This window comes from Priapulus caudatus, unplaced genomic scaffold (genome assembly GCF_000485595.1).
Source record: "Priapulus caudatus unplaced genomic scaffold, Priapulus_caudatus-5.0.1 Scaffold7, whole genome shotgun sequence".
NCBI lineage: Eukaryota > Metazoa > Priapulida > Priapulimorpha > Priapulimorphida > Priapulidae > Priapulus > Priapulus caudatus.
Genome location: NW_014577068.1, coordinates 853,986 through 866,655, shown reverse-complemented (window position 1 = coordinate 866,655; position 12,670 = coordinate 853,986). Strand labels below are relative to the sequence as shown.

Genomic DNA, 12,670 nt, shown 5'->3' with positions numbered 1-12,670 from the left:
CGATATCGATATCGGACGCAAATCCATCGCGATTTATCGATGAGGTGGGCATCGATGACAGTCCTAACTATCATGCTTTACTGGACATGCATGCTTCTAATAATAGGTGGTGTTCAATGTACACAGCAATTTCCCAACATAACAGCATGACAATAGTAATTTAATTCGACATAGCACCACTGCCTTGGATTTTATTTTTTCAATTTATATAAATCAGCATGATACTTCTTGATACAGCAATTCAACTTGCAGATCTTCTTTATATCTTCTAAGAACATTTACTAACCACATTATTCACGGTAACTCTTTATTAACAATGATGGCAGCAATAGTTGCAACCATTATTACGCTGTTACTGTTGGGTCCTACTATACGCATTATTTCGTAAATAACTGCACAATCGAGAAAAATATAGCGAAATATAGTCTCACCTAATAGGGAATACGTTACTGATTACTCCAGTATACAAATTACCATGGGTTTATGCTGTTATAGTATATAAAATGGCAAATATTGCAACCACATTCTTTTGTATAGCGACAATTCACTTGAAATCGGCAACCACCAGACGAAAATGTATCTCATTGAGTGGCGTAGTAGTTCAAGACTGGTACAACATCTCCACTGCTTAATTTAAGTTTTATGTCAAAGTACAGGGAGAGGGTCTCACGAGAAACAAGTGGTATTACACTGTAAAAACTATTATCATGTAACTGAGTCAACACGATTTAAACAGATTTCAATCGAATATTTTTGTGAAAAAAACGGTGTACGAGTGGTCTAAGACATGTCAGCCTTACTTTAGTCACTTGGTGTAACGCAAGCAATTTATTTCTCAAGAAGTCAAGTAGCAGTACACTTCTTATGAATTGCACCATTTAGAGATACATCTTACAATTTTTGGCAGTTGGCACTATTCACAAATAAAAGTATACTAAAATCCGTCTAAAGTCCCTAGTGATATTGCATTTACTATATCACATTGGATCATGAATTTCAAGATCTTAACAACACTCGAAAAATATCGAAGTACTAAGTGAGTTTGCAGTTCCGTGCTCCTACTTTAATACATGACACACGAGTGGTTATAATATGCACGCGTAAACCAACGTTCTCTACAGCTTCCTGCTCTCACACAGTCCGAAATTGTCGCTAATGAACCTTAGTAAGACTTATTGATTGCTAGTATGAAGCTGATCACCAGAGCAGCAATTGCTACATTCACAATAGTTATGTAATGACATATAACTCGTATGCTCATAAATACGGTGTTGTGTGCAGGCAATACATACCGCACACTTGTCAGTGTGAATTTGTTATGAGATCCCAACTAAAGGCAGCACTACATTCACAATTCATCCCATGCAGCAGGGAAACTACGTGTGTATTTATATAGACGAGTGCATGCGTGCGTTAGTGCCTGCGAGCAGGTGGGTCTGCGTGCGTGTGTAATGCGGTGCTGTAATAATGCAGAAAACACAGGTGGCTGTTTGAGCAAACCTGTACGGTTCACTAGCATACAGGTAAAATAGAGACACAACCCGATATCAAACTTAGTCATATGACAGCTTACTTCCTCAAATTGGTTAGATGATTAACTCTGCCATACCTCTGGCATTTATCATTCACTCTATACCATTGTACTGCATGCTTATTTATATGTCATTAAAACAGAGGTGACGATACGTTTTACACAGCAACAATTTAGTTGTCACTCAAAAACATTAAAGATTTTATACCTAGTATACCTAGCATACCTAGTAGCCTTTTTACTAAAGCTATAAGCTGTAAGCAGCTACATACTGATACTATAAGTTGAACCTCACTATAATCTGGTATCGGCTGGTCCAGCAGTTTCGATGGTTTGGGACATTAATAGTCAAGTAATGGTATTTGCACGATTCAACTTAAATTTCGCATATAAAAACATAAATACATTTTGGACATGGATTTACAACAAGAGCCGCAGAGCGACTGGGCTCATCTGAGGTGTGTTGCTACGGTTATAAACGTAACATTTTAGTCGTGCGTAGTGACACCTTTGTTAGGCGCAGATATGCAGATACGCAGTTGCGTACACATCATTTCAGCAAACATTTTTTTTATTGCAGAGAGAGAGCGAGAAAGAGAAAGAGAGAGAGAGGGAGGCGAGAAAGAGAAAGAGAGAGAGAGAGCGGGCGAGAGGAGAGAGAGAGAGAGAGAGCGGGCGAGAGGAGAGAGAGGGAGAGAGTCAGTCAGACTAAATTGTTTGTAAACAAATAACACCCACGCTGCGCGCTAAGTACTGTATCAGTTACGTCATCGATTAAAATGTACATTCCGATTTCGCCGCGCGGCGTCCAAACTTTCGACAAAGATGGCAGGCAGAGGTAAGGCAGACGCACGTATAACGTACAGATTTCTTCAATGTCGGGGAGGATCAACACATTTCGACTGACAGTCAACCATCGGGCTCTGCAAGCCAGCATGCTCCACCATATCCCGACATTGCACACTACTGTCACGTCGACGGAGAGAGCCATGCCAAGGACAGTACAAAACTGGCAAATTTTCATTGGTAGGTTTGACGATTCATTTCTGCAATTACTTATCTCAAGATTGATTAAACTGAAGTTAAGAAAGTAATTCTTTCTGCACTTTTGAGCGCAATATTAATTTGACCTATCCTTCCGGGACATTCTTCTCACTCTGTTCCGATAGATGGCGTGCATACTGACTAGGTGCAGGAAATAAATAATCCAAACTAGTTGCTACCTTCGTTTAGCCCATGCTGTGATACTATCAGCCACCCATCTGCGAGGTAGGCCTATTTATAGTTGGCCTTTTAATCAAAAACAGACGTTTGCATAAGTGCTATTGACATCGTATTCCCAACGTACAGAATCTCATATAGAGATATGAAGTTCATATATGATTATGATTTAAGGCGCGTAAACGTTGTTCAAGTAAGTTTTGCATGCAGAATTTCACTGTGAAATTTAAGTCTGAAGTCCACGATCACACAAGTACCATCAAACACAGTTCAGTCCTTTGTTAACAGTCAACAAATCCATGTTTAACCCTCCTCTTGAGGGTCAAAAGGTTATCAGACACTTACTCTTCGCACGTCAGTGGAAAGCACATTTGTGACCCACTCCAGCAAAACCAGGATTAAGTAGGAAATTCTACAAATTGAGTTATGTGCATATCTGAATAGATCATTTAATTACCTTTAAAATGATATATAATATTTGGCTATATCTAAAGAATTGACCGATCTAAGATCGGAAATCGACTTATTCCGAAATATGCAGCTTTTGAGAAAAAGCGTTCCGGGTAAGGGGCCCAGTCAGGGATAAGCCCTTCAAAAAAAAAATTTTTTGTCCAGGTAGGCCATTTTCAGCATTGACATGTGTGCGTGCTTATTACTTAAAACAATGACTTGCGACTTAGTCCGTATTATGCTGGAGCAGGTCACATTTCATGGTCCTTCCAATAAAGTGATAAAAATGGTAGGTCAGCGCTGAAACAAAAAAGTTTTTCACTCTGTCCATTAGGCCATGTCCTCAGAAAATGTCTGATATCTGACCTTTCCCCCACTGCCCTTTGACCTGTGACCTCCAATTTCGCACTGGTGATGGGTTTCCTGCCCATCACACTATACACCGAATATTAAGAGCATAGGTCGAGCCGTTTAGATTTGTGCCGCAATTCTGCATTTCCTCCCTATACCTTAAGTTAAGGAGTGAATGTTCCCCCTTCTTTTACACCTCTTGACCTTTGACCTTTGACCCCCAGCTTCGACATCCCAACTCGTTTTCGGATTACCCCCCGACGACATCCCCAATATCGTGACCGTACGTAGAGCGGTTAAGATTTGTGCCCAACTGTTGAAGCACGGACGCACGCACGCACGCTCATGCGATTTTACAAGCTGCATCTGACTTCGTCAGATGAGCTAATAAAAGCAGGGTTCTCCAAGGGCACTTATAGCCTGGCGGCCTGCCAGGCTATCGTCGAGCCCCGCCATCCTAAAATGCACCTGCCATGCTAAATATCATAGCCGCCATGCTGGTGTATACACAAAAAGTTCAAACAATTAATACACGTTGGTCTCGATGCTACAGGTACGGCAGTGCCACACACAAGTACAAACAGTCACCCTATCCCTATCCCTAACCCTAACACTAACTCCAAAACCGACTCGGCTATCTTATATGTACGCATGTTATAGTACCAAAATTATTCTATGGTGTATAACCTTTTGCTTTAAATATTTTGCATCTGAACTGACAATCAATCCCAACCAACTGGTGTAGGCTAGCTGGCACCAATAGTGTTCATTTTCATACTTCTAATCCGAGTGTTTTCTAGCTCATCAAGAAATCTTAATCGTGAATTAAATTGTAAATTAATTTCCAACGGCATTATTACAGGGCAGGTAACCCCGTCTAACACGAGGTAGAGTAGACTGGTACACTTAAACAGTTGTTAACTGTTACACTGTTACACTCTTAATTATGAGAGGTGAACTCCATTTGGAACCAGCAAACCAGCAGGTTCACCCCTACATTTTGATATTTTTATTACATTAATTATTTTGAATTTTCCGATGGCTTTGCCCATGCAATACAAACATTTTCACCCCACATGCAGTGCTTCAAATTTACACACAGAGTGTCCCAGATTGCATCTCAGTTTCTACAATTCAAAAATTTTCCGGGGGGGGGGCGTGCCCGCGGACCCCCCTAGCAGTCAGTAGCACCCCCATGCTATAATTTAAAAGCTTGGAGAACCCTGAAAAGGTATAAAAAATTATTATCTTTGCTTTTTCTACTAATCTACTTATTTTTGTGTCCCAGTGCAGAAAACTTGTGGCACTAACACTTTGTCATAAAGTGGTCCAGTAAGGCAGACTAAGTTAGGTTTATGACTGATTCTGATTCTGTCTTATTGATATCTGTAACAGTACAATATATATATGCATTATTTTGCCTTTTTTACATTTAGTATAATAGAGCACCATTTTAGTCTTAAATTCCAAGAATATTAATCCCAAACTTTGGCACTGCACGAGATAAGCTAAATTAATCAAATTTGAGCTAGGCACTTAACATTTTTACTTTTATAGGGTGCTAGGTGGCTGGCTACTACTTACTCAATTTTCATCACTGGTATGCCACTACAAGATCTCAGTACTTGATACTCATCAAAATTTTATCAAAATGATTGACAACAAAATATTTCTTTTCACAGACTATATAAAGCTGTGCATATTCTTATATTACTTTGGTGTCAAGCAGGCTTCACTTACTGTTCAAGAGTAAATTCACCAAATCTCATTACACTAGCTACACACTACCCTATATGTGGGGTGATACTCCATTAGGAGTGTTCCCAACTTTAATGTCATTAATAATCATAATAACATATATATATATATATATATTATATATGTGGTCATGGTCATATATTAGTTTGTGGTTTAATGTCATTTAGGTTAGGGTTAGGGTTAGGCCAATAGGGTTAGGGTTATCAATCATTAATCATTAATCATTAATCATTAATGATATCAAAGTCAGGAACACTCCTAATGGAGTATTAGCCTATATGTGCAATATACTATGTGAGGCAATAATTGTACAGTTGTGTGAAAAGGTGACGTGAAATGTTCTCGCACAACTTCAACCTTTTTAAGGTTTAATCATCAAGCCACCCGCTCCTACCATGGGGTCCCTTACATATTCTGCTTGAACCGGTTCATTGCTGCTACATGCACACATGAAAGGTAGCATACAGCCTGGCAGGTACATATATGTACACAATGGACAGGTAGTGTGCCATTCTACTGCTACTAGCACTAACAAGCCTTTGCTTTGCTTTCTAACATGCTGTAGATATAGTTCTGAGCTGCTGCTTTCTTATCAGCCATACCCTATTTACCAGTATAGAAAATATTAGATCGTTAACAAATACAAGACCAATATTTGTGTCAAGTATAATCGATACTGTTGTAATATTGTTCTGACTTTTCATTCCTGACTAGACAATCTATTTGGTAATACATGGCTTTGTCACTTTTCTTAACATGTTACCCGTGAATAAAAAATAGTATAATTATATATATATATGCAATTAATAATCATTCATAACTGATAATAGTAGTAATGACTACTTGTCACACTACTAGATTTTAATGAAAACAACTATTTTTTACACACCCACAAAAATAAAAATCTGCAGTAATAATATATATGTTCTTACCGATTAGATCATATATGCTTCTTTTTACTCGTTCATAAAAATTACTAAGAATTTTGTGTGTTATAGTATATAAAATGGAAAATGTACATGAACACACTCAAGTTTTTTTATTTTCTGGACAATTAATTTATAAGTGGTGCAACCGTGCAACCATGACACATTAAATCATAACTCATTAACAAAGAGCTTATAGAATTACTATGACTAACAATAAATGTAACAAAGGATTTATTATTACGCATATTCTTTTGATATACTGACACAACGCCTACAGTAATGTCCTCAATAGCTTTGTAGTTAGTATCACCAACTGGCAATCGAAAGACTGGTGTTTATCTCTTTATTTTCTTTTGCAAATTGCATAATATGATTATATAATGAAATATAATGAAATTATTATTTCTATTCGCCCAATAAATTCCTATAATTTCCTAGGATTGATATACATTATGTTTGTGCTAATGTTTTTTTTCATAGCCCCGTAGTAAGAATCTCAGGGTTACATGGTAGAGCTGAGCAGTATTATCATTACCCAGGGATAGCAGAACACAGCTGTAAGACTAAACGTCTATACAGTGTCTAACGTCGCTCGTGCAATACACGAACCTACCTTAGTACCTGGTATAGAGCGGTGAACAGTAACAATGTCAATAGACCTTATTGCTAATCGGTAAATATCACCAGATGGCGCACCACCGCAAAGCATGTTAGGATAGAAAAGGGGGCATCGATCGTCGCTCATAGGTAATATACGCACGGCTATGGGTGATAGGAAAGGGTACTAACTATCATATCTCACGAACGAGTCGAGTTACATTTCTAGAAATCTAGAGGAATATAGACACATCTCTTAGCTATAATCTCTGTGAATTTTCAGTTTGTTGAAGCACGATTAGTCTAATTAATTACCAAATATATGCGAGCGGTATCGGGCATAGGCGCCTATTGCGTGCAGCCGGCTATACGCACGGCTATGGGCGATAGGAAATGGTACTAACTATCATATCTCACGAACGAGTTGAGTTACATTTCTACAAATCTAGATGAATATAAACACGTCTTAGCTATAATCTCTGTGAATTTTCAGTTTGCTGAAGCACGATTAGTCTAAATAATTACCAAATACAGGGTTCTCCCCAGGATGAAATTCAAACAGGGGGGAGGGGAGGGGAGGGGGAGGAGGGAGGGGGGAACTAGGGGGGTCCGGGGGCGTGTTTTTTTACCGTACCACTAATTAATGCGTAAAATCGTCACCACACCATAGACAGTATTTGGGGTTCTTGTATATATAAGATAGCCAAGTCGGTGTACAGTTAGTGTTGGGTGTGGGACAGGTTGACTGTTTGTACTTGTGTATTGTCTGCAGTGCATGCGTTGCACGGTAAAAATACACGCGCCGGGTGTCCTGGTCGAATGGGAATTCTTGACGATCGATTCCCTCGCTGGCAAACTTTTATTGTGGTGGAATTTAAACGGGGCGGAGGTAATTTAAACGGGGCGCAACGATTGAAACAGGGGGGAGTTTTCCCAAACGGGGCGCGCGCGCCCCGTTTGCGCAACGTAGGGAGAACCCTGCAAATATATGCGAACGGTATCGCGCATGCATACTGACGCCTATTGCGTGCAGCCGGCTGCTAACCGCTCATGGCAGTGGCGGCCCTAGTAATGCCCCTTTTCCTATCCCATGACGCATTTTGCTGTTCCGATTGGCGATAAGGCATATCACAGACTCGGTCAAAAACCCAAATTACATGAACGTTATTAATATTACTATTAGTATTACACTTAAGTTAAACTTAAGTTAAGGTCTAAAACGAGAACCTCCAGTTCAAACACCTTATTGCTGTCTTGCACAGTTCGTTTACTTCAAGAAGTTGGGGTTAGTTAAGTAGTTTAGTATTAATTTACTTAGTTTATGATGTATTGTATACAAACTCCGATTCTGCGTATATTCATAATATTGACATCAATAATGACAATATTGTCTATTGCGTATTGATATTTTGAAAGGCAAGCCGAAAATCCAAATATAATTGTTACTGTTATTATTAATAATACTAGTAGATATATCAGTCTTATCATTATTAGTAGTAGTACTAGTAGCGGCAGTAGTGCAAGTCTCATACAGGCTGCAAAGAACTGTTATTTACTACAACTACAGTACAAGTTGAAGTACTACTACTAGCACAATCAGTGACAGTGCCAGTGGTTTTACTACAACAAGTTAGACGTCGGCTTTCACCACCCAAATAATAAAGAACAGCAGAAATTGTCAGTCGACATATATTCTGTAAAACCAAAGGACGGATTTTTAATTAGATTAAAGACATGTGCCACTAACCTTGGTATACAATTTGGGGCTGTCCTATCCACTTCCCACGTGGCAAAAAGCTTCATTGGGACGGGTTTTACACCCGCCGGACTCGTCATCTTCTGTATTTTGTCCGCCATGGTAGCAGTTTCCTTCCCATTAACAATAGACCATCCGATTCACATCGCACCCATGTTACCGCACAAACACACGCATAATATCACCAACCCATTTAATTGTAGCATATTTACTCGTAGATACAATAAAGTAACTAAACACGAGTCCTACCTTCTATACGCCAAATTTATATATGCATAATATTAGATAATAAAATGTGTTTTTGCTTTTATACCGTCTCCTGAGTATTGGAGCAGGCCCCACAGTTGCGGAGTGTAGGGTGGCACGGCCGCACGGGTAGGTAAGGTGGTAAGGTAGAGCCACAGAATAATGACTATTAAGTGATTTCTTTTTGGCCCAGTGGAGGAAGGGGTAAGGGTTAGTAAGGCAATACTAACTGAGCAATATAACAGTTTATTATATTTATTTTATTATTAAACGATTGATTATATTATATACCATTGATTAACCAATGGGGAATCGTTTACTCTATGTTCTAGGGTTATTTTCAGTTAATTTAGGTTAAAATTACGCTACATAAAAAGTTTCATGGTTTAATCACCATTAGAAATATTATTAAAAAATGTTTTAAAACTAACGACTACAGTTTGATTACAACGACGGTGGCGCCACTCAAAGCGCACGATCTGATAAGATGCGCAAAACCACTTTTCAGCCAAGGGCTACAGACCGAGGGTGTTTCTTATTTATTAATTTCGTCTCCACGACGAACCTTAACTCGAGTTAAGCATCTACACAAGGCCTTAACTCGAGTTAAGGTAACTCGAGTTAGCTTAACCTCGCCAGTCGATCGAGGTTAAGCTAACTTGAGTTACTTTAACTCGAGTTAAGGCCCGTGTAGACGCTTAACTCGAGTTAGCTTAACCTCCACGATAGGCGGCAGCACTAGTAAGATGTACGTACACACGTACGCACGCACGCACGCACGCGTACTTGCACACGCACGCACACACTCATGCACGCACGTGTACGTGCACACGCACGCACGCACGTGTACGTGCACACGCATGCACGCACGCACGCACGCCTACGTGCACATGCTGTACACGTGCGTGCATGAGTGTGTGCGTGCGTGTGCAAGTACACGTGCGTGCGTAAACGTGTACCTGCGCACGCGCGCACGCACGCACACACTCATGCACGCACGTGTACGTGCACACGCACGCACGCACGCATGCACGCACGTGTAAGTACACACGCATGCGCGCACGTGTACGTGCACACGCACCCACGCACGCATGCACACACGCACGTTTACATACACACGCACGCACGCATGCACGCGGACGTGGACCGTGCACACGCACGCACGCACGGACGCGCGCACGCACACGCGCACGCACGCACGCACATGTACGCACTCAGCGATGGCACGCACGTGTACGTGACACGCACGCACGCACGCACGCATGAACGCACGAACGTGTACCTGCGCACGCACGCACGCACGAACGTGTACTTGCACACGCACACACACACTCATGTACGCACGTGTACGTGCACATGCAACGCACGCACACATGCAGCGCACGTGTACGTGCACACGCACGCACGCACGCATGCACGCACGCACGAACGCACGTGTACGTACACACGTACGCACGCACGCACGCACGTATACGTGCACACGCAACGCACACACGCACGCACGTTTACATACACACGCACGCACGCATGCATAATAAATCGTAATAATCGCTATCGGGTGTTGTCGTGTAGACGCTACATATCGCTAACTCGAGTTAACGCTTAACTCGAGTTAGCTTAACTCGTGTTAAGGTTCGTCGTGTAGACGAGGCTATAGTTTCAGTTATAATATGATACAATTACCCTAAAATGAATATCGTTTGGTTAAATAGCATTTAGGTATAAATATAATTGCACTTTTGTGATTAGCCCTCGGTCTGTAACATGCAAAATAAATTGTCAAATACGCAACTTTTTGGGGGTGGCAGCATGGTCGCGGGTGTCATGGCGCCGTTCAAATTTCGTAGCGTTGATGTGTAATTAATTATAACAATTAAATTAGGTATCTGGTAACGAATACGTGTGGGTATAGACGATTTGTTATACAGTAAGTACAGTTGTATGCAGTAAAATCCTAGTGTCTACTATCTCTTTAACGTCGGCTCTAAGTCATTTCCTTTGGGCGACAGGTTGCCGACGTGTCCGCGCCCCATCCCTGTACATTGGTATAGCAAGGGACCTTCGGCAGAGCAGTGCCACCACATTGAAGTAGTGAGGGTGCATTTTTCGATGCGCACCTTCTACAGGCATGCCACGCTCTTAATTAAATGCTTAACGTCTGCCATAAGTCCTTTCCTTTGGACGGCAGGTCGCCGACGTGTCTGCGCTCTATACCTGTTCATTGGTATAGCAAGGACCCTTCGGCAGCGCATTGCCACCACATTAAAATGACGAGGGTGCATTTTCCGATGCGCACCTTCTCTAAGCTAGCCACGCTTTAAACTAAATGCTTAACGTCGGCCCTTCAGTCTTTTCCTTTGGGCGACATGTCGCCGACGTGTCTGCGCCCTATCCCTGTACATTGGTATAGCAAGGGACCTCCCGCAGAGCAGTGCCATCACATTGAAGTTGCGAAAGTGTATTTTTCGATGCGCACCTTCTCTGTGCATATGCCACCCTCTAAATTAAATGCTTAACGTCGGCCCTAAGTCATTTCTTGTGGGCGACAGGTCGCCGACGTGGCCGCGCCCTATCCATGTACAGTGGTATATCCAGGGACCTTCGGCAGAGCAGTGCCATCACATTGAAGTAACGAGGGCGCATTTTTCGATGTGCACTTTCTCTATGCATGCCCCCCCTCGTGCGACGTGTCCGCGCCATATCCCTGTACGTTGGTATAGAAATGGACCGTTGGCAGAGCAGTGCCACCACATTGAAGTAGCGAGGGTGCATTTTTCGATGCGCACCTCTTGTAGGCATGCCACAGTCCAGATCAAATGCTTAACGTCGACCCTACATCGTTTCCTTTGGGCGACAGGTTGCCGACGTCTCCGCGCCCTATCCCTGTACATTGGCATAACAAGGGACCGTTGACAGAGCAGTGCCATCACATTGAAGTAGCAAGAGTGAATTTTTCGATGCGCACCTTCTCTATGCATGCCACCCTCTAAATTAAATGCTTAACGTTAATCCTAAGTCATTTCTTTTGGGCGACGGGTCACTGACGTGTCCGCGCTTTATCCCTGTACATTGGTTCTAGCAAGGGACCATCGGCAGAGCAGTGCTATCACATTAAAATAACGAGGATGCATTTTCGATGCGCACCTTATCTATGCATGCCACCCTCTAATTTAAATGATTAACATAGGCCCTAAGCAGGGGCGGCGCCAGAGGGGGGCAGGGGGGTGCGGTCGCCCCCCTATTTTTTACAAGAAAAAGAAAAAGAAAAAGAAAAGGAAAAGAAAAAGGGAAAAGAAAAGGAAAAGAAAAAGAAAAAGAAAACAAAAAGAAGAAGAAGAAAAAGAAAAAGAAGAAGAAACATCTTGCAAATGATAGGGGAGGGCATAGGGGGGGGTCGCCCCCTATCATTTTCTTGGAAATGATGGGGGGGTTCATATGTATCCAAGCTGTGTCTGATATGGTAATTTTATGAATATTAATCAGGGCCGTAGTGGCCGCCACGGTAGCACGGCACTGCCGTGGCACTATTTTGACAAAAAATATCGTGCAGGGAACCAAGGAGCAACATATACCAAGGAGATGAAACCCCGGGGGAGGGGGGCACTCACCCCACATTATGGTAGGTATGTGCCACTGCGAAGTCAAAAATGGGGGGAGGGCTCTGGAACTAACTCAGACCTGAAAATGGGGGTCTCTGGAACTAATGTTTGTTGAATGTGGTATGCTCTGGAACCGGCTATGTTCGAAAATGGGGGTCTCCGGAACTAGGATTTCGTTGAAATTCAATGCTATGAAACTGGACACGTTAAAAGGAGGGGGTCTCCGGAACTA

The 12,670-nt window shown here is 41.9% G+C and overlaps 1 protein-coding gene across 1 annotated transcript in view; it reads right to left on the bottom strand.

Annotated features, from left to right (window-relative positions):
• The window catches only part of LOC106805704 (phosphofurin acidic cluster sorting protein 2-like), a 92,093-nt gene extending 83,393 nt beyond the window's left edge, over window positions 1-8,700 (bottom strand). The window contains exon 1 of the mRNA XM_014807410.1: window positions 8,585-8,700. Within this exon, the coding sequence (XP_014662896.1) occupies window positions 8,585-8,694 (110 nt within the window). The 5' untranslated portion in view covers window positions 8,695-8,700. The remainder of the gene's footprint in view (window positions 1-8,584) is intronic.
• Between the last annotated feature and the right edge of the window lie 3,970 nt (window positions 8,701-12,670).